The following is a 19,415-nucleotide window of genomic DNA, read 5'->3' as shown; positions in this document are numbered from 1 at the left end:
TGAAAATCCAACCTTGTGCATGTAAAAACTCAACCTTGTGCATGTAAAAACCTAACCTTGTGCATGTGAAAACCCTACCTTGTGAATGTGAAAACCCAGCGTTGTGCATGTAAAAACCCAGCCTTGGCCAGGTTAAAACTCAACCTTGTGCATGTAAAAACGCAACCTTGTGCATGTAAAAACCCAACCTTGTGCATGTGAAAACCCAACCTTGTGCATGTAAAAACCCAGCCTTGTGCATGTAAAAACCCAGCCTTGTGCATGTGAAAACCCAACCTTGTGCATGTAAAAACCCAGCCTTGGCCAGGTTAAAACCCAACCTTGTGCATGTAAAAACCCAACTTTGTGCATGTGAAAACCCAGCCTTGTGCATGTAAAAACCCAACCTTGTGCATGTGAAAACCCAGCCTTGGCCAGGTTAAAACCCAACCTTGTGCATGTAAAAACCCAACCTTGGCCAGGTTAAAACCCAACCTTGTGCATGTAAAAACTCAACCTTGTGCATGTAAAAACCCAACCTTGGCCAGGTTAAAACCCAACCTTGTGCATGTAAAAACCCAACCTTGTGCATGTAAAAACCCAGCCTTGGCCAGGTTAAAACCCAACCTTGTGCATGTAAAAACCCAACCTTGTGCATGTAAAAACCCAACCTTGTGCATGTGAAAACCCAACCTTGTGCATGTGAAAACCCAGCCTTGGCCAGGTTAAAACCCAACCTTGTGCATGTAAAAACCCAACCTTGTGCATGTGAAAGCCCAGCCTTGGGTATGTAAAAACCCAACCTTGTGCATGTGAAAACCCAACCTTGTGCATGTAAAAACCCAGCCTTGGCCAGGTTAAAACCCAACCGTGGGTATGTAAAACCCAGCCCTGTACATGTAAAAACCCAACCTTGGGTATGTAAAACCCAGCCCTGTACATGTAAAAACCCAATCTTGGGTATGTAAAACCCAGCCCTGTACATGTAAAAACCCAACCGTGGGTATGTAAAACCCAGCCCTGTACATGTAAAAACCCAATCTTGGGTATGTAAAACCCAGCCCTGTACATGTAAAAACCCAACCGTGGGTATGTAAAACCCAGCCCTGTACATGTAAAAACCCAACCTTGGGTATGTAAAACCCAGCCCTGTACATGTAAAAACCCAATCTTGGGTATGTAAAACCCAGCCCTGTACATGTAAAAACCCAACCGTGGGTATGTAAAACCCAGCCCTGTACATGTAAAAACCCAACCTTGGGTATGTAAAACCCAGCCCTGTACATGTAAAAACCCAATCTTGGGTATGTAAAACCCAGCCCTGTACATGTAAAAACCCAACCTTGGGTATGTAAAACCCAGCCCTGTACATGTAAAAACCCAATCTTGGGTATGTAAAACCCAGCCCTGTACATGTAAAAACCCAACCGTGGGTATGTAAAACCCAGCCCTGTACATGTAAAAACCCAACCTTGGGGAGGTGTCCTTGTTTTAACTGTTTGTCATGTCAGCAGGTTCCTTGGTGAATAGTAATTCTTATGGTTAAATAAATAGATTGCTTTTTGTACCAATATCGTAATGTTTGGCCAAAGTCCTTGTGCAATGTATCAATAGGCAATTAATTCATTACTGAGAACCTTGCAGTTTATACAGCTTGGTTGTCCCTGATACTACTGACTAAACAAAAAAACTGAAAAAAGAAATAATAACTGTATTGAGTGAGAACACCAATAACTTTTAAACTATGCATATTTTTATTCTGGTGCACCATATGTTTTTCATAAAGACAGTCAACGCCATACCTAGAGTCACTTCAGTTCTGGAAAATGCTTGGGCTCCCAAACTGCTGTCTGCCCAAACTAAACAAACTGTAGTAATACTAACAACTAGATTAAACAGGAATGTGATGATTTACCAGTAAAATGTTTTCATTCAAATTTCCTTCATTTATCGACTAAACCTTTTAGAAAGTATCATTTTGAGTTGCATTATTGGAATATTTTTTGCACAGTCATGATCTCACAATTTAAGTTTGAGGTCAGAACTTTTAATGTTTTTCTAGGTATGGCCCTCAGACAGTATATCCCCATGATTATGAACTGTAGGTATTGCCCTCAGACAGTATATCCCCATGATTATGAACTGTAGGTATGGCCCTCAGACAATAAATCCCCATGATTATGAACTGTAGGTATGGCCCTCAGACAGTACATCCCCATGATTATGAACTGTAGGTATTGCCCTCAGACAGTATATCCCCATGATTATGAACTGTAGGTATGGCCCTCAGACAGTATATCCCCATGTTTATGAACTGTAGGTATGGTCCTCAGGCAGTATATCCCCATGGTTATGAACTGTAGGTATGGTCCTCAGACCGTATATCCCCATGATTATGAACTGTAGGTATGGCCCTCAGACAGTATATCCCCATGATTATGAACTGTAGGTATGGCCCTCAGACAGTATATCCCCTTGATTATGAACTGTAGGTATGGCCCTCAGACAGTATATCCCTATGATTATGAACTGTAATGCATTGATGGCTAGCTGAATCACCATACACATACATCTAATGACACAATGATTTACATTTGCCACATTCTGCATCATATTACCACATGCATTAAAAATGTTGCCGCCCCGGTTTAGTTTACACACCAATGAACAGCAACAATGTGGCTGTTGATATCAGTTTGTGATATCCTGTTATGACAGACAAGTTTCTAACAATTGGCATTATGGTGGATGATCATGTATACATACAGGTGTATTGGGTTACATTTCTCTATCTGTATAGGTTGTACGGTTGCATGCTGATCTTTATAGTGCAATGAATGACATATTAGGGCATCCATGGCTTAGTGGTTAGCATGCTAGCACAGTGATCAGTGAGCCAGGAGCCTCTCACCAATGTGATATTTGGGAGTTCAAATCCAATTCAAACTGGCTTTGTCTCCGGTTGTATGAGTGAATTTCTTTAGCAACCTGAGAAAGGCTGTGGGTTTTGGACCCAGTTTCCTTCCAGCATAATGCTGGCTGCCTTCGTATAAATGAAGTATTCTTGAGTACAGTATAAAACACTTATCAAAAATAAAAAATAGAAGACGCACCCGTATGGAGGTACAGTGTTCTGGATATGGTGTTCTTGGGTCATTCATAACAGAAGCACTTTTTTGCTTAAAGAGAAAGACAGCACCTGACTAATGTTTATGTCCTCTGAAAGATTACCATTCAAAGTATCTTAAATAGGCATTAAATATTCTTAAAACATTTTTTTGAACCCAGTAAAAGTTTAGTGTGAAACTTTGTCCTGACAGCTTCAGCACGTCTCCATTATCGGGAGCAAGGTGACGTCACAATTACTTTAGCTCTTTAAGGTTGAAGATATTTCTCATATAATGGTCTAAACAGAAGCCTATGACAGATTAAAGTGGTAAAGTTGGACGATGAAGGACCAAGTGATAAATAGCTTTCTCGGAAATTGGACATACTGGAAGGATATTTCTTCCGTTGCTTGAGCTGTTCATACAGTAGGTCTACTATATCTTTTATACATCTTATGAGTAGCCTGCAGATTCACGGCCAGGGTATTCCTGGGTAAGGTCATTGCCTCTAGAGGGGTTGGTCTGGCACCGGTACTTCTGACCCCCTATAAAATGTTTACAAAATTACAATAGGATTGTTATACAACTAGATTCATGCTCAGTTCTGGTAAAAATGGAAATAAATTCAAGCACCACTGAGGCTGATCAAGGCATTTGTCTGTTGCTGGATTTTATGCTTCAGGTTTGTAATGGTGGTTTCAATTTGTCTGTTGCTGGATTTTATGCTTCAGGTTTGTAATGGTGGTTTCAATTTGTCTGTTGCTGGATTTTATGCTTCAGGTTTGTAATGGTGGCTTCAAAGATGAGAGCAGTGCTGACCTGCATGTATATGTAGTACTAGCGGTTGTCAGAGAAAGCATCCCAGCTTAAACACGGGATTTCAATATTAAAATTTTAGTGTACTCTATAAAAGAAAACAGAAAAAACCATCCCTTGTATGCGAAAAAGAAAAAGGACAAAATTTAAATTCTTCCGTTCTAATAAATTCAGAGAAAAAAAACAAATGTTATCATAAGATTTAATTAATTTGATCATTGTTTGATGAGGTGCCATTTTGTCATTCCCATAAATCTTCGGCATCCCTAATGAATTTCTCACTGACTCTGGTATTTGTTATTTAGTAACTGCATGCTGACTAAACACTAACATGAATGACAAAAAAATGTATCTGTATAATTTGAACAGCGTGTCTAAGTAGGCCAAAGGTTTACTGTGGAGATGAATGCAGCTTGGGCCGTGACGCTATGCTACTGTCTGACATAATTTGTGACACAGTTGTTGAATACTGCATGGTTTATATTAAAATCAACTGGGTTTACGCCTGTGGTTGTCTGTAAATGATACAGACCTGTCCCACAACACTGTGTGAAATGGCCCTTAGGTGACACATAAATAAATTGTTGTAAACAATCTCAAAATGATGTCATGCATTTTTTTTCAAGTTATCATATGTCACTTCATGGGGCAGTATTGTCATTTTGTTCACATGATATTCAATGACATCTCATTTCAATAGTAAAATATGATACTTTTTAGAAAGCTTGACTATCCTGCTTTCGACTGAAATATGTTTTAGCCAGATGCTTGTCTTGTCCTTTAAAGAACCTAAAATTTCAGATGAAATTCAAACTTTAATTGCAATAGGTTTTTATTTTTTTTTTTTATTTTTGGTATTGATTTCGTAGTATTAAGTTATAGGGCACCGTGAACTTTGAAGACCAGGAGTATTTTCATTGCCATTTTCACCTGTCGTATTAAAATTATGGTATTTCAACTGTCATGCAAAATTTGGTTTACTGTTTAAACTTTGACACTATTTTTGTTGCATCGAAAAAAATTCAAGGAATGCTTTTTTTGTAGCTGTAGGCTTCAGCAGATGCAATGAAATTTGATTTTGTGGGTGCATTAGCATACAGATACAGCTGCATTTTATTTATTTTTTTAATTGGTGTTTTACGCTGTAAACTCAAGAATATTTCTCTTATTCAATGGCGGCCAGCATTAAGTTATGGCGAAAGAAAACCATGCCAAGCCAGGGAAAACCCACAACCATCCGGGGGTTGCCACTGGACTTTCCTTGGCATGAGAGGAAGTGAGCATGAGTTGGACTTGAACTCACAGTGATCACATTGGTGAAGGGGCTTCAGAGTTATTGCGCTAACCACTGGGCCATGTAGATCCTCAAGATATCTATGACCAGTGTTAATAGGGAATAACTCATTGTTTTGTGGGTTACTATAGGTATGCATAATCAATTATTGAAATGTCTGTTTCTATTAAAGATAATGACGGGATTGTCTGATAAAGCACCAGTCATAATCACGTAGCCACACACTGCTACCTTGTGTTCATTTTTGGCATGCCTCGTGAATCTGTATCATATCATTTAATCTTCACTTCCTTATTAATCATTCAATTACTCACATTATATTTTTTCTAAAAATTACTCATTTGCTATGTATGTATTTTTACTTTTTTTTTTTGCATAACACAAAAAGAAAACTGCATGTGTCAATTCAGGGATTGTAAGTTTTCACAGGTGTTTTTAGTTTCAAGATGGCTGTGAATTTGTGATATTGATAGTTGATGCTTCATAACAAACTGAGACTTTATTTAGAAAGGGAATGAAGTATTAATTCAACAAGGAAACAGATGTCTTTATTGATGTACCTCATTAAACATGAATCAGATAAAAAAGATAAGATTATAATTTAGGTTATATATAAATGTGCAAACAACCGTCATGTGTGTCACACAGATATACCTTAACTGACCTAAAATTTGGCACACATAAGTGCATTTTTAAAGGCACGAAAATGTTAAAAAATACTGTTTTCGGTGCCGAAGAAGACAAATTTTCAATAGAATATCATCCCATGTCCCAAGCAAACCTCAAAAAGCCTTTCTAAAATTAAGAGAAGTCTCAGAATTCAGAAAAATGGTCAAGTTAGTCATGGAGGATATTTTATGTCATTTAGGGCACCTGCTTAGTGAGTTATTTACAACACTGAATGCACATACATTTGTATTGCACAAAGAAAAATCACAGAAAAATCTGTCTTTATATAATGCGCTGAATTTGTAAAATGATGGGTAAGTGGGTTGGCTAATGTTATGCTTTATTTTGTTTTCTGAACAATGCCTTCTGGTTTTTATGTGGGAAAGTCTGCCAGTAACCTGCAGTTTGTTGTGGATTTGATTAGCTTGGTTTTCTCACACAATAATGCTGTCAGCTGTTTTATAGGTAAAAAATTCTTAGGTGGGTTGGCTAATGTTACGCCTTATTTTGTTTTCTCAACAATGCGTTCTAGACATGTTGTCTCAGGTGTGAAAGCCTGGCAGCAACCTGCAGTTTGTTGTGGATTTGATTACCTCGGGTTACTCACACAATAATGCTGGCAGCTGTCTTTATAGGTAAAAAATTCTTAGGTGGGTTGGCTAATGTTACGCCTTATTTTGTTTTCTCAACAATGCGTTCTAGACATGTTGTCTCAGGTGTGAAAGCCTGGCAGCAACCTGCAGTTTGTTGTGGATTTGATTACCTCGGGTTACTCACACAATAATGCTGGCAGCTGTCTTTATAGGTAAAAAATTCTTAGGTGGGCTGGCTAATGTTACGCCTTATTTTGTTTTCTCAACAATGCGTTCTAGACATGCTATCTTAGGTGAGAAGGTCTGTCAGCAACCTGCAGTTGGTCATGGGTTTGATTAGCTTGGTTTTGTCACACAATAATGCTGGCAGCTGTCTTATAGGTAAAAAATTCATAGGTGGGCTGGCTCATTTTATGTCTTATTTTGTTTCCTGAACAATGCGCTCTAGACATGCTGTCTTATATGGGAAAGTCTGCCAGTAACCTGCAGTTGGTCGTGGGTTTGATTAGTTTGGTTCAGTTTCCCTCCACAATACAGCTGGCCGCTGTTTTATAAGTGAAATATTCTTGAGTTAAATTTTCAGTAGATACTCCAATCAAATAGATAAATGAATGCAGACATGACTGGGGACTGTCAAATGGAAAAGTTATTCCTATGCTTCTTGTTCAGAGGATTTTTTGTAATCCTTCAGATTAACTTTCCAGTAAATTAATAAAATAATTCAGATTTACATTCCCCATGGGGCCTGCGTGGCTCAGTCGGTTAGCGCGCTAGCGCAGCGTAATGACCCAGGAGCCTCTCACCAATGCGGTCGCTGTGAGTTCAAGACCAGCTCATGCTGGCTTCCTCTCCGGCCGTACGTGGGAAGGTTTGTCAGCAACCTGCGGATTGTCGTGGGTTTCCCCCGGGCTAAGCCCGGTTTCCACCCACCATAGTGCTGGCTGCCGTCGTATCAGTGAAATATTCTTGAGTACGGCGTAAAACACCAATCAAATAAATAAATACATTACCGTACCCATTTGTTGAATTCCATTTGTGGCAGATGTTATTGAAATGAAATACAAATGTATGAGGAAAGAAAATGAAAATCGGATGAGTACTACCCTGGACAAACAACTTCATGCCTTATGTGGAGACTGACCTGGTCTAAAATTCTTAACATTCTCTTGTGCTATACCTGTCCACTGCATGTAACTGTGGCTTGATTTTACTTTCTGTGACTGTCAGACTGATAGCTGATGTGCAAGGTACCTCCAGTCACTGACCATACTGTTGGCTGATTTAGGAGTCTCTTATATGGCACTTGAAGCTCAATGCTAGAGCTTTCCCAGCCATGTGGTGTTAGATAGTGTACACTTGTTTATGTCCTCTTACATGTACATGAATACAACTTGTTCTCTTATACACATGAATACATTTTGGTCTGCTTGTAGTGATCTTGCATATGGTTGTAGGTTTTTCTGGGTTTATGTAAATTGTACAAACGAAATAATCTTGAGTTCAACGTAAAAAAAGGAGTCACGCAAATAAAAAAAAGTCATGTCTCACACCTCAGACCAAGTCAGTCTTGCCCTATAGCGCTGCAGTCAGAGTCTATACTTTTTTCAGTTATCAATGATTATTGATTAAGTTGACTCAAACTGTAGTGAGATTTCCACCAGCATAGCAAATTAAACACAGGGACAAGGTTCATCGCCTAATTATACTTCAATGGTTGTGTATATTCTAGGGCAGGTTTCTTCACTTGTATTACATATAGATCCACCACCTTGTTACCTGGTCATTGACCATTAAATTTTGGGATATGGCATTATACTTTCCTAATTAAAGTGATTAGCAAGAAAATCCAAAACATTTTCCCGAAGTAAGCGTGAAAATCGGAGGAATTTGCACTTCAGAATAATTATTTTTTTGATTTCTTTGATTGCTATTTACACAATTTGCAATAATATATATTTTTTTTCATATACTGTGGCAGGTTTACTCGTGGTAGATACTTATCACAAGCCTTGACACCTAAGTCATAGCAGTATCACCACATTTACATCTGATTCAAACTTGTGGTTTTGGCTCAATTGGTTAGCTCGCTAGCACAGCGTAATCGCCCAGAAGCCTCTCACCAATGCAGTAGCTGTGATTTCAAGTCTAGCTTATCCAGGCTTCCTATCTGGCTGTAAGTGGGAAGGTCTGCCTGCAACCTGTAGATGGTCGTGGGTTTCCCCCGGGCTCTGTCCGTTTTCCTCCTACCATAGTGCTGGGCGGCACTGTAAAAGTGAAATATTCTTGAGTACAGCATGAAACACCAATCAAGTAAATAAAGTCATCAAGTCATCCATTGGAATTTCAAAGTTTTATTTTTTCTGTTTTCATTCAGGACTGTTTGTGACTTTCCTTTTTCAAATTCTGTTGACAATTTATGGCAGAATAACTTGTGAATAAAATTCGTTTTTTATTTTCAATTTCTTTTCACAGTACATGAAAGAACAATTTGTGAATTTTCATTTTCAATTCACATTAGTGTCAGGATTATTTCTGAATGTTTGTGTTTCATTTTCTGTTCACAGTACAGATCATGGCTGACACGTGCCCAGCTGGAGCCTAACTTCCAGGGTAACAATCGTTACACTGTTTTTGCACCAAACAACACAGCGTTCCAGCAGATGAGCGCCGAGAAACGATTGCGATTTGAACGTATGCTCCGAACAGAAATTGCCAACTACGTGTGGTCTCTAGCAAGTAAGACCGCATACATGATTTAATTTTAATTTTAATGATTTACATGATTTAATGGGAATCCAGGTATCTGATTCTTGTTCTTTCCCGTAAGAACAAATTTATGGGAATCCCCAAAGCTGTTTAGTTTTACATATGCTTACCACGTATTAAACCCCTTCACTTGAAATAACTGCATACTTTGAGGTACTAGAGTTTACCTAGATCTTGATGGGTTCCTGCAGAGCAAACTTATGGGAACTTTCATTTTGATTCTGTCAAAGGATTATGACAATAAAACCTTGTATATACATATAAGACATCACAGTGAACCTGTGTCTTATATAGACGTATTTGTAGTAAAAGTGAAATCATGGGTTAAATGGTCATGTACTGCACATAAAATTAATCTACACTTATCACATTTGGTGTACATTTGTGAACGAGGTATTTGTATCATCACAGTGAACACCCTAGGACCCAGCAATCATAAGGAGATATTTGTACACCAGAATGGATGTTCCCAGTCACTGACAGGAAGATTTCTAATTTCCAAAACAAAATTCAACACCGACATCCAAAAACTTAAGAAATGATGTACAGTTATAAATGAAGACAGATTGATGCAAATGGATGGTGTCAGTTTGGATGGAATGAAGCAAGGAATGTTCCATTCAAATTTATTAGAGTCCAAATCATGTAACATATTACATGTAGTTTATAAGTTGTTGTTCATCAAATTGGTTAATCAGTTGTGCTTTGATTGCAACTTTTATTGGAAGCTGATGGTGGTATACAAGGTGATCATGAAAGACCTTTACAGTTGTCCAGTTGATTATGAATTTCCCAGCACCTGGCAGTTGTCCAGAATTGTCTACAATGATCACAAAAACTCTCAGATATTGACTTAAGTCTTCATGAAACAGCCTAATGGCATAGAAAGTGATTAATAAGGCCTTCGATTGTTGTCTAATGACATAATCACATAAATGACTGTTCTCCAAAGTGACAAGAAGACATTTGACAGTGTCCAAAATGATCACAGAAGCTCTTGATCTAGTTTGGTGTCTAACATTGACAATGGGTCGTCTTGACATTTGACCAAAGAGATCAGAAAAGCTCCACTTACTTGTCCAAACTGATCATCAAACCTTTTTACAGTTGTCCACACTAATCATGAAACCTTTTGACAATTGTCCACACTGATCATCAAACCTTTTGATAATTGTCCACACTGATCATCAAACCTTTTGACAGTTGTCCACACTGATCATCAAACCTTTTGACAATTGTCCTCACTGATTCATCAAACATTTTGACAGTTGACCAGACTGATTTGTCAAACCTTTTGACAGCTGTCCACAGTGGTCCAGGTAAAGTGCTTACCAGCTGTCCAAAGTAATTAGGAAAGATCTACACAGTTGTCCAAAGTAAACAAACCTTTTGACAGTTGTCCAAAGTGATTGGGATAAGGCGTGTAACAGCTGCTTACAGTGATCAGGAAAGGTCTACACAGTTGCAGTATGCCCAAGGTGATCAGGAAAGCACTTTGCAGCTTGCTGTCCAAAGTGATCATAAAATCACCTGGCAGTGTCCAAGTGATCATGGTCAAAGTGAACATGAAAATCATGGTGAACGTGAAATCTCTGGTCGATCATCCAATATGAACAAGCTAGAGAATGGATATAATTGGATAAATCTATTCTTGGAGCATTAATTGAAACCAGAATAAAAAACAGCAATGTGAACTATGAACAAAAAACATTAAATTAATGTAGACTGTGAACAAAAACAGTAAACTAGTGTGGATTGTGGAGAAAACAGTAAATTAGTGTGGACTGTGAACAAAAAAACAGCAAATGAATGCGGACTGTGAACAAAAACAGTCAACTAAAGTGGATTGTGAACAAAACTGTAAATTAATGTGGACTGTGAACAAAAAACAATAAATTTGTGCGGACTGTGAACAAAAGGGTAAATTAATGTCATTTGTTTTGCCCAGTTTTTGGCACAACGCTCCAGACAAACAGCATGCAGGATGACTCTGTACAGAGAAGCCATGGTGGCAACCAGGAGAAGCTGTTCATAGCTGTCAAGCCATCTGTAGGGGTAAGTCCATCAGCATGTTTGAATCGTCAACCTTTTCAATCGGTTCTGCAACCAATATTTTAAAGCATTCTGGGAGAAATAAGGGGTGTAGAGAAATACACTGCACAAAATTTATTTGTTTCATTGGTGTTTTACACCATAGTCAAGAATATTTCACTTATACGACAGCACCCAGCATAAAATTGTGAGGAAATTTGGCTGAGCCCGGGAAAACCCACGACCATCCACAGGTTGCTGGCAGACCTCTGTACAAAAAGAAACATTTCTTTTACAACGGTATACATATGATGTAGGCCTATATGTGCATACAAGAGATGAAAAAGGTTAACAAGATGAGAGGGTACAGAGAGAAACAAAAAATATGCCATGTCAATTCTGCTCTCATTGACGTTTTTCTTCGCAGTTGTTTAGCATTATCTAAGTATTTTAAAGCCTGAGGACATAGTGTATTTCACCTAAAGTTGAGTCTGGGTTGAGTCACACCTAAGACTTTAAAAGAGGAAGCTGTATTTTCCTTGCTTGGCGTTCAGCATGAAGGGGATAGTGCAACGACTGGTTGACCCAGTACTGTACTGATCAGTACAATGGCTCAGGCTGGGCAACTTACTTACCTTCGGTAAGTCGTCTCAGTGAAGCAGCACTAGATAAAAGAGCACTGAAAATCCGTCCTGCAACAAGGAGGCGCATTACACGCACTCTAAGGATTCCTTCGTCGTCATATGACTAAAAAAATTGTTAAGGATGATTTTAAACCCCAGGCACTGTCTCACTCAATGGTATCATTTCAAGGCCTTTATATGGTCCTGAAAGCACATTTTTACATCTACTTTTTGGGTGAAATACATGACAGTATCGTAGAAAATTTCCTAAATATAATGAAAACAATGACCATTGTCATAAATCTGTGTAAATTTCATCTTGACTCGTACTCTTTTTGAAATGTTATATACATTGGTGGGGTCTCCGTGGTCCAGTTGGTTAGGGCTCTAGCACAACGTAATGACCCAGGCGTCTCTTACCAATGCGGTCACTGTGAGTTCAAGTCCAGCTCATGCTGGCTCCCTCTCCGGCCATACATGGGAAGGTCTGTCAGCAACCTGCAGATGGCCATGGGTTTCCCCCAGGTTCTTCCCGGTTACCACCCACCATAATTCTGACCGCCATCGTATAAGTGAAATATTCTTGAGTACGGCGTAAAACACCAATCAAATAAATAAATATATACATAGGCATCTTTGTCTTCTAAGTTGTTCATCTCTCCCTTATGAACATCCATCAAAGTATTGTTCAGTAAGTACCTCATGAAAATAATTTGCATGCAAACAAGACAAGTGCCTTCATGGCAGTTTTGTTTGGGACCCACTTGTACATGTATTTATGTTTTTATTTCAACTGCACTCTAAAAAAAATCATCCAGCCAAAATGTGTATCATTTATGACTTTTGGTCTAGGTGTAGTACCAAGTCTGCATTAAGCAGCACACATGACCTTCATGACAATTTTGTTCATGACCTACATGTAGTTGTCTTTTGATCAGATCATTGCATTAATTTCTTTTCAACTGCACTCTACAAATTATTCAGCTAAAATTTGTACCAAGACTGTTGGTCAGGCTAAATGAAGCTAGTATTAGACCAGCTCAACAGTATTCTAGTAAGTGTGTGTTTGGTGATATTAGATCTTATCTTGCTGTTTATATATTTTCAGGGCCAGGCTGGAGTATATCAGTATTATGTTAACGGGGCCCGAATTGTTAATGGTGATATTCACTGCTCCAACGGGATCTTGCATATAATCAATTACATTCCGGAACCAGTCAGCAACAAGTTCATGTACAGTTATCTTCAAAACCCTGATCTGCCCTCACTCAGAATCACGTAAGATGCTCTACAGTTTACTTCGTAAAAATTAAAGACATACATCATGGAGAGTAAAGCCAGAGTAGTGGCGACAGTGTGGTAGCCATACAGCATAGAGAGTAAAACCAGAGTAGTGGCGACGGTGTGATAGTCATACAGCATAGAGAGTAAATCCAGAGTAGTGGCGACAGTGTGACAGGCGTACAGCATAGAGAGTAAAACCAGAGTAGTGGCGACAGTGTGATAGTCATACAGCATAGAGAGTAAATCCAGAGTAGTGGCGACAGTGTGATAGTCATACAGCATAGAGAGTAAAACCAGAGTAGTGGCGACGGTGTGATAGTCATACAGCATAGAGAGTAAATCCAGAGTAGTGGTGACATTGTGATAGTCATACAGCATAGAGAGTAAAACCAGAGTAGTGGCGACATTGTGATAGTCATACAGCATAGAGAGTAAAACCAGAGTAGTGGTGACATTGTGATAGTCATACAGCATAGAGAGTAAAACCAGAGTAGTGGCGACATTGTGATAGTCATACAGCGTGGAGAGTAAAACCAGAGTAGTGGCGACAGTGTGATAGTCATACATCATGGAGAGTAAAACCAGAGTAGTGGCGACAGTGTGACAGACATACATCATGGAGAGTAAAACCAGAGTAGTGGCGACATTGTGATAGTCATACAGCATAGAGAGTAAAGCCAGAGTAGTGGCGACATTGTGATAGTCGTACAGCATAGAGAGTAAAGCCAGAGTAGTGGCGACAGTGTGATAGTCATACAGCATCGAGAGTAAAGCCAGAGTAGTGGCGACAGTGTGACAGGCATACAGCACAGATAGTAAAACCAGAGCAGTGATGTCAGTGTGATAGATGTACAGCATAGAGAGTAAATCCAGAGCAGCGACGGCATTGTGATAGTCGTACAGCATAGAGAGTAAAGCCAGAGCAGCGACGACATTGTGATAGATGGCAAATGGTCACACGTAACCAATGAAATCCGATCTCTTGTCAGTTTACCTCAGTCAGGTTTTTTTCTAACTGTTCATGCCACTGCATAAATAGTAACAAATTACACCCCCCCAGAACCTCGACAGAACCTCGACAGAACCTCAGATTTTAAAGACAGCAGTGGTGCTCTCACTCCCTACACAATGTCTTTTACGACCACAATGATTTACAACTCCACAAAAATATGATATTTATTTTATTTATTTAATTGGTGTTTTACGCCATGCTCAAGAATATTTCACTTATACGACAGTGGCCAGCATTATGGTGGGTGGAAACAGGGCAGAGCCCCGAGGGAAACCCATGACCATCTGCAGGTTGCTTGAGGACCCATGACATATGAAGTCACTGCTCTGCAATCCTTACACATACGATAAACAGTGATAGTTGTGACAGTATGATCAGTTTGACCTTTCTCGTTGATTTAATGGAAAGATCTTAGCTCTGTATAATTAGACATTAATATCTCTGTATGACAGTGACAATCATTCTGCTTTCATTTGGTTTAGAGGTCAGAGTTTGAATGTATCACATGACTTGAACATTATACAGTTTTACAACCTGCGCAGTCAGGTGAGCTACGGGTTTTCTCTGAATGCCTTCCTAAGGATTTGCTTATCAGCTCTGAGATGTACATTTTTTTCTGGTGATTGAAGTTTTGACATGATCTTTAACACCACTTGATAAACCTACTGACCAGTTGTGCCCATTAAATGTGTACAGCTCATGTGAAATTTCTCCTGACATTATCATGTACATTGATTAAAACCATTCTTTAATATCATGTGATAATAACTTTGCTATAAGTACACATTTGGAAACCACTTGGGTTTACGTCCCAGGCAACTTTCATTAGGACCAAGACCAACACATTTCGACTGGGTTTCAGTTTTTTTCTAGATGCTTTTTCATGAACGTAAGACTCGCGCTCATGTAAATCAGTTTTTGATATATGGGATTAATTAATTAACTCTAAAACGGAAGTGACGCATGTGGTGCATATACGCAGTGCAGCAACAATGTAAATAATAGCTCACCATTATTCGGCACACACACGTAGGCAATAAGGTCGAGCTGTGATGCAGCTATTTGCTTAATTATGTATGCGTCCCTTATATCAAACATTTACTTATATATTTACAAGTACATCCATTGTGGGATGTCATGCTGGCTTCCTCTCCTTCCATAATTAAGTGAGAGGGTCTGCTAGCAACCTGCAGATGGTTGTGGGTTTCCGCCGGGCTGTACCCAGGGTTTCCTCCCACCATAATGCTGGCCGCCTTCGTATAAGTGAAATATTCTTGAGTACGACGTAAAACTCCAATCAAATAAATAAATCAATAAATTGTTGGGTGTCTACTTAAAATAGTAGATTAATTGTTATTTATATCAACCTGCATAAATTCACATCTCATGACCTTGCTCATTACGTGTAACCAATCTGTGCATACAGCTACAGTCGTGTACATTGTAGTGTTTTATGATAGCTGATTATTTTTGCTAGCGGAAACTCTATATGGTTTACATTGCTCAATATACGGGCTACTATTTCTCAATCACTGTGAGACAGGGTTATAGTCACTTTACTGCGATGTTTTGTTTTTAAATTACGATTTTCCCCACGATTTGTTTTAAGGATATAGGGTACATGTAACTCATGATCAGATGAACAAATATGAAATGATAGAGCGAAGCGGAAGTGAAATGTCCAAAAGATGGGGGATAATATATATAAAAACCGTTATATTACATAACATTTCCTTTTATACGTTCGAGTACCAAAAAATCAAACTCTAAAAACCACGCTTACCACCCCACCACTAATAAATCACAAATTTCAAACCCTCTGGAAATGGGTTTGTCACTTCAGTTCGTAAGATGTCCACCAAGTGCACTTGCTAGTGGGAAGACCTGAGACCAAAGTCTACAACTAGGTTTGAGCTACAAGCTAGGTTTGATGTGCACCAATGAAATACAGCCCAGCATAAAGTACCGTGCCATACACCAAACGATTTATAATGTGGATGTAAACAGCCAGGAAGTGAAATGCTGTCTGTCCCAGTGTTTGGACCCCATGTATGTCAATAAGCCTAAATGCTTATAGAGGAGTCCATCCAGGGCAAGATGTTGACTTATGCAGGTTAACATGTTAACAACACTACCCCCACCTAGAATACAGCCGATGAATGATGTAAGTGTTGGGAACAAGTCTTTTATGTGACCGATACATGTATGTTTTGGCAAATAGCTACAACACAGAGCAGCATTATATAAGAAGAAAGTGCCTCCATGCTGACAGAATAGTGATGTTGTTGTTGTCGATATGCACCACATGCGTCGCTTTCGTTTTAGGAATAATTAAAATAATCGGCTATATTAAAACTGATTTAAGTAATGTTCATGAAAAAGCCATCGAGAAACAACTGAAACCCAGTCTAAATTCATTAGCCCTGTCCTTTACTTGAAATAGCCTACTGATTCGTGAAGAGATAGGCCCTACATGTAGCTATTGGTGTACAGTTTTGCCATTTCCTGGGACGAAATAGAAAGCAAAAATGGGGGGGGGGGTGGGGGGGAACAGCAGGAATTCTTCCTGTCATTATGCGATTTTGGCCCAGTCTGTGTTTATGGTGAAATAATAGGCCTATGCAGTTTCGGTAGCAGACCTGGCAGAAGATAAGTCTATGCAGAAATAATGAATGATTATTATGGCTTAACTCTTCTTGAGCAAAATTGCAACTGTATTATGATGATGTGAAGAATATATGTAGGTGAAAAAACATGTCACGTGCTTGTACTTGATTAACCCCTTAACGCTTTCGTTTTAACACTTTCGTTTTCAGGCGGTTTTTCAATGACCTGTTGTTTTACCTCCCCGAAACCGACTACGACACCATTCCAGTTTTCAAGACCGCTGAGAAAATGACGCTCTTTGTTCCATCGGACGAAGCCATGGCAAAAGTTCCAGCGAGTAAACTTTCAGAACTGAGGGCAGATGCTGTGAAATTAAATCAGGTTGGAGACATAAACAAGTTTTTTTTTTCTCCAGATTTAATGAAATAATGATTAAGATTGTACTTTGCTGTAGTGCTTTTAAAAATGGAAAATTATAGTAAGTGTCAATCTACTGCTCCTGAAGAACTTAACTCTGTAAGCTCTATTCTGTATTTTGAGGAAAGCATAGGTTGCTTCCCTTGGCAGGTATTTAGCTCCCTTGACGAACAACACGTATCTATCCTTCATTCCGCCTTACCCTACCAAGTAATTCTCTTAATTTTTCGGACGCATATTATTAGTGCTCAAAGCAAATATTTGCATTTTTCTCCCAGTTTTTTTTTCTTGGAAGAATAAAGATATGAATATGTCGTTAATTAGATTTACTCACCATGTGCAAAACGAACTGAATATTCCTGATATTCAAATACATTTATATTACCAAAATAGAGCAGGCCAGATATCCAATCAGTTAGAAGAATTAGAGTGATTCATATACGAGTCAGTGGAAAATGTTGCCATTTACTTTGTCCGTTTTTCAGTGCTCAAAAACAAATTTCAATGATTAAAAAGTTACAAGTAATCACTCTTGTTGCTTAAATACCTTCACATTGTTACTTGTAAATGCTAACAGCATTGGGTAATTGAACTGATATCTGCCATCAAGGAAGGTAAATTCTTGCCAAGGGAGATACATCCATATCTTTCACAAATACAGAATTTGGAGAGTTGGATGTGTAAAAATAAACTGAAATTTTTTTCGTGGACAAGGGGACAGTCTCAATGATATTTCTTGCCTCCGACATAATTACTTGATTCAAAAGCTTTGGAAAATAGTCAGGTATTAAAGAGAACATCAGGATTAGACAAAATGAAAACTTTGGGTGGATTTTTTTTCTGTTTTAATTTTAATCCATTTCCTGGATTAGTGTTATAAATTATTTCGCCTTGCAGTTAAAATGAGAGGATATTATAATTTTTTACTTTTGTTCCATTTAAGGTCATCAAGCGTCACTACATCCTCAAACAGGCGATTCACACATCCTGGGTGGTGCACAGACAAGAGTTCCAGACTGAGCTGCCTAACGAGAAAATTACCTTCAGGAAAATTAAGACAGATAACTTCCCAGAAAGAGGTGGGTTCCCATAGATTTCAGTTTCAACTAGTATGGCAAAATCTCCATATGTTGTAAAAATCTAGTGACCAAGTGATAGACTGGGAGCGGAGCCATTGTCAACAATTTGTCAAAGATTGTCAAATGTAGACATTTAGAAATCTATCACTATGTGAATTTGTCAACTGTTTTTAATGGACTTCTTGAGATATGACTTGCATATTTGCCACATTCCTCTCATTACAGACATGGACATGATGTATTTCGTGGTGACTTTGGTTTTCTTTATTATTATGTCCCAGCGTTTATAGGCCTTGGTGTTATGTTCCATTGTCTTTTCAGTCCTTGATATGCCCCAGTGTCTTTACAGTCTTTATTATTATGTCTGTATTTCTTAATAGTCCTTATTGTTATGTCACCATGTCTTTACAGTCCTCATTATTATGTCTGTATTTCTTTATAATCCTTGATATTATGACCCTATGCCTTTAATCATTATTATTATGCCTCTATGTCTTTACAGTCTTCACTATTATGTCTATATTTCTTCATTTCTTTATAATCCTTGATATTATGACCCTATGTCTTTATTATTATGTCTCCATTTCTTAACAGTCATTATTATGTCCCTTTGTCTTAACACTCTTCATTATTATGTCTCTGTTTCTTCAGTTCTTCATAATCCTTGATATTATGACCCTCTGTCTTTATTATTATGTCTCTATGTCTTAACAGTCCTTATTATTATGCCCCTTTGTCTTTACACTCTTCATTATTATGTCTCTATTTCTTTACAATCCTTGATATTATGTTGAAATGTCTTTGCAGTCCTTGTTTTGTCCCAATGTCGTTAGAGTTCTTATTATTTTGTCCCACTGTCTTTTCCACCAATTTTATGTCCCTACATTTTCATGCATGTCTTCACAGTCCTCATTATTAGGCCTGTATACCTTTATAGTCCTTGGTATGATGTCCCAATGTATTTATAGTCCTTGTTATTTTGTTCCAATGTCGTCATATTCTTTATTAATTACGGTACGTTAACTGACCATGTTGCGATGTCTTTACAGTCTATGTGATGTCTTTATAGTCCATGTGATTTCTTTACAGTCTTCACACAATGTGATGTCAGAGGGTATGAACGCTATGTTAACCATCC

General features: G+C 38.4%; 1 protein-coding gene across 1 annotated transcript in view; it reads left to right on the top strand.

Annotated features, from left to right (window-relative positions):
- Positions 1-19,415, top strand: part of LOC135462877 (fasciclin-1-like) — a 37,615-nt gene that overhangs the window by 5,762 nt on the left and 12,438 nt on the right. Inside the window, exons 2-6 of the mRNA XM_064740174.1 lie at positions 9,023-9,194; positions 11,173-11,279; positions 12,987-13,156; positions 16,991-17,162; positions 18,142-18,277. Of these exons, the coding sequence (XP_064596244.1) occupies positions 9,023-9,194; positions 11,173-11,279; positions 12,987-13,156; positions 16,991-17,162; positions 18,142-18,277 (757 nt within the window). The remainder of the gene's footprint in view (positions 1-9,022; positions 9,195-11,172; positions 11,280-12,986; positions 13,157-16,990; positions 17,163-18,141; positions 18,278-19,415) is intronic.

This window comes from Liolophura sinensis, chromosome 2 (genome assembly GCF_032854445.1).
Source record: "Liolophura sinensis isolate JHLJ2023 chromosome 2, CUHK_Ljap_v2, whole genome shotgun sequence".
Lineage (NCBI taxonomy): Eukaryota > Metazoa > Mollusca > Polyplacophora > Chitonida > Chitonidae > Liolophura > Liolophura sinensis.
The sequence above is the reverse complement of the archived record's forward strand: the minus strand, read 5'-3'. Positions and strand labels throughout refer to the sequence as shown.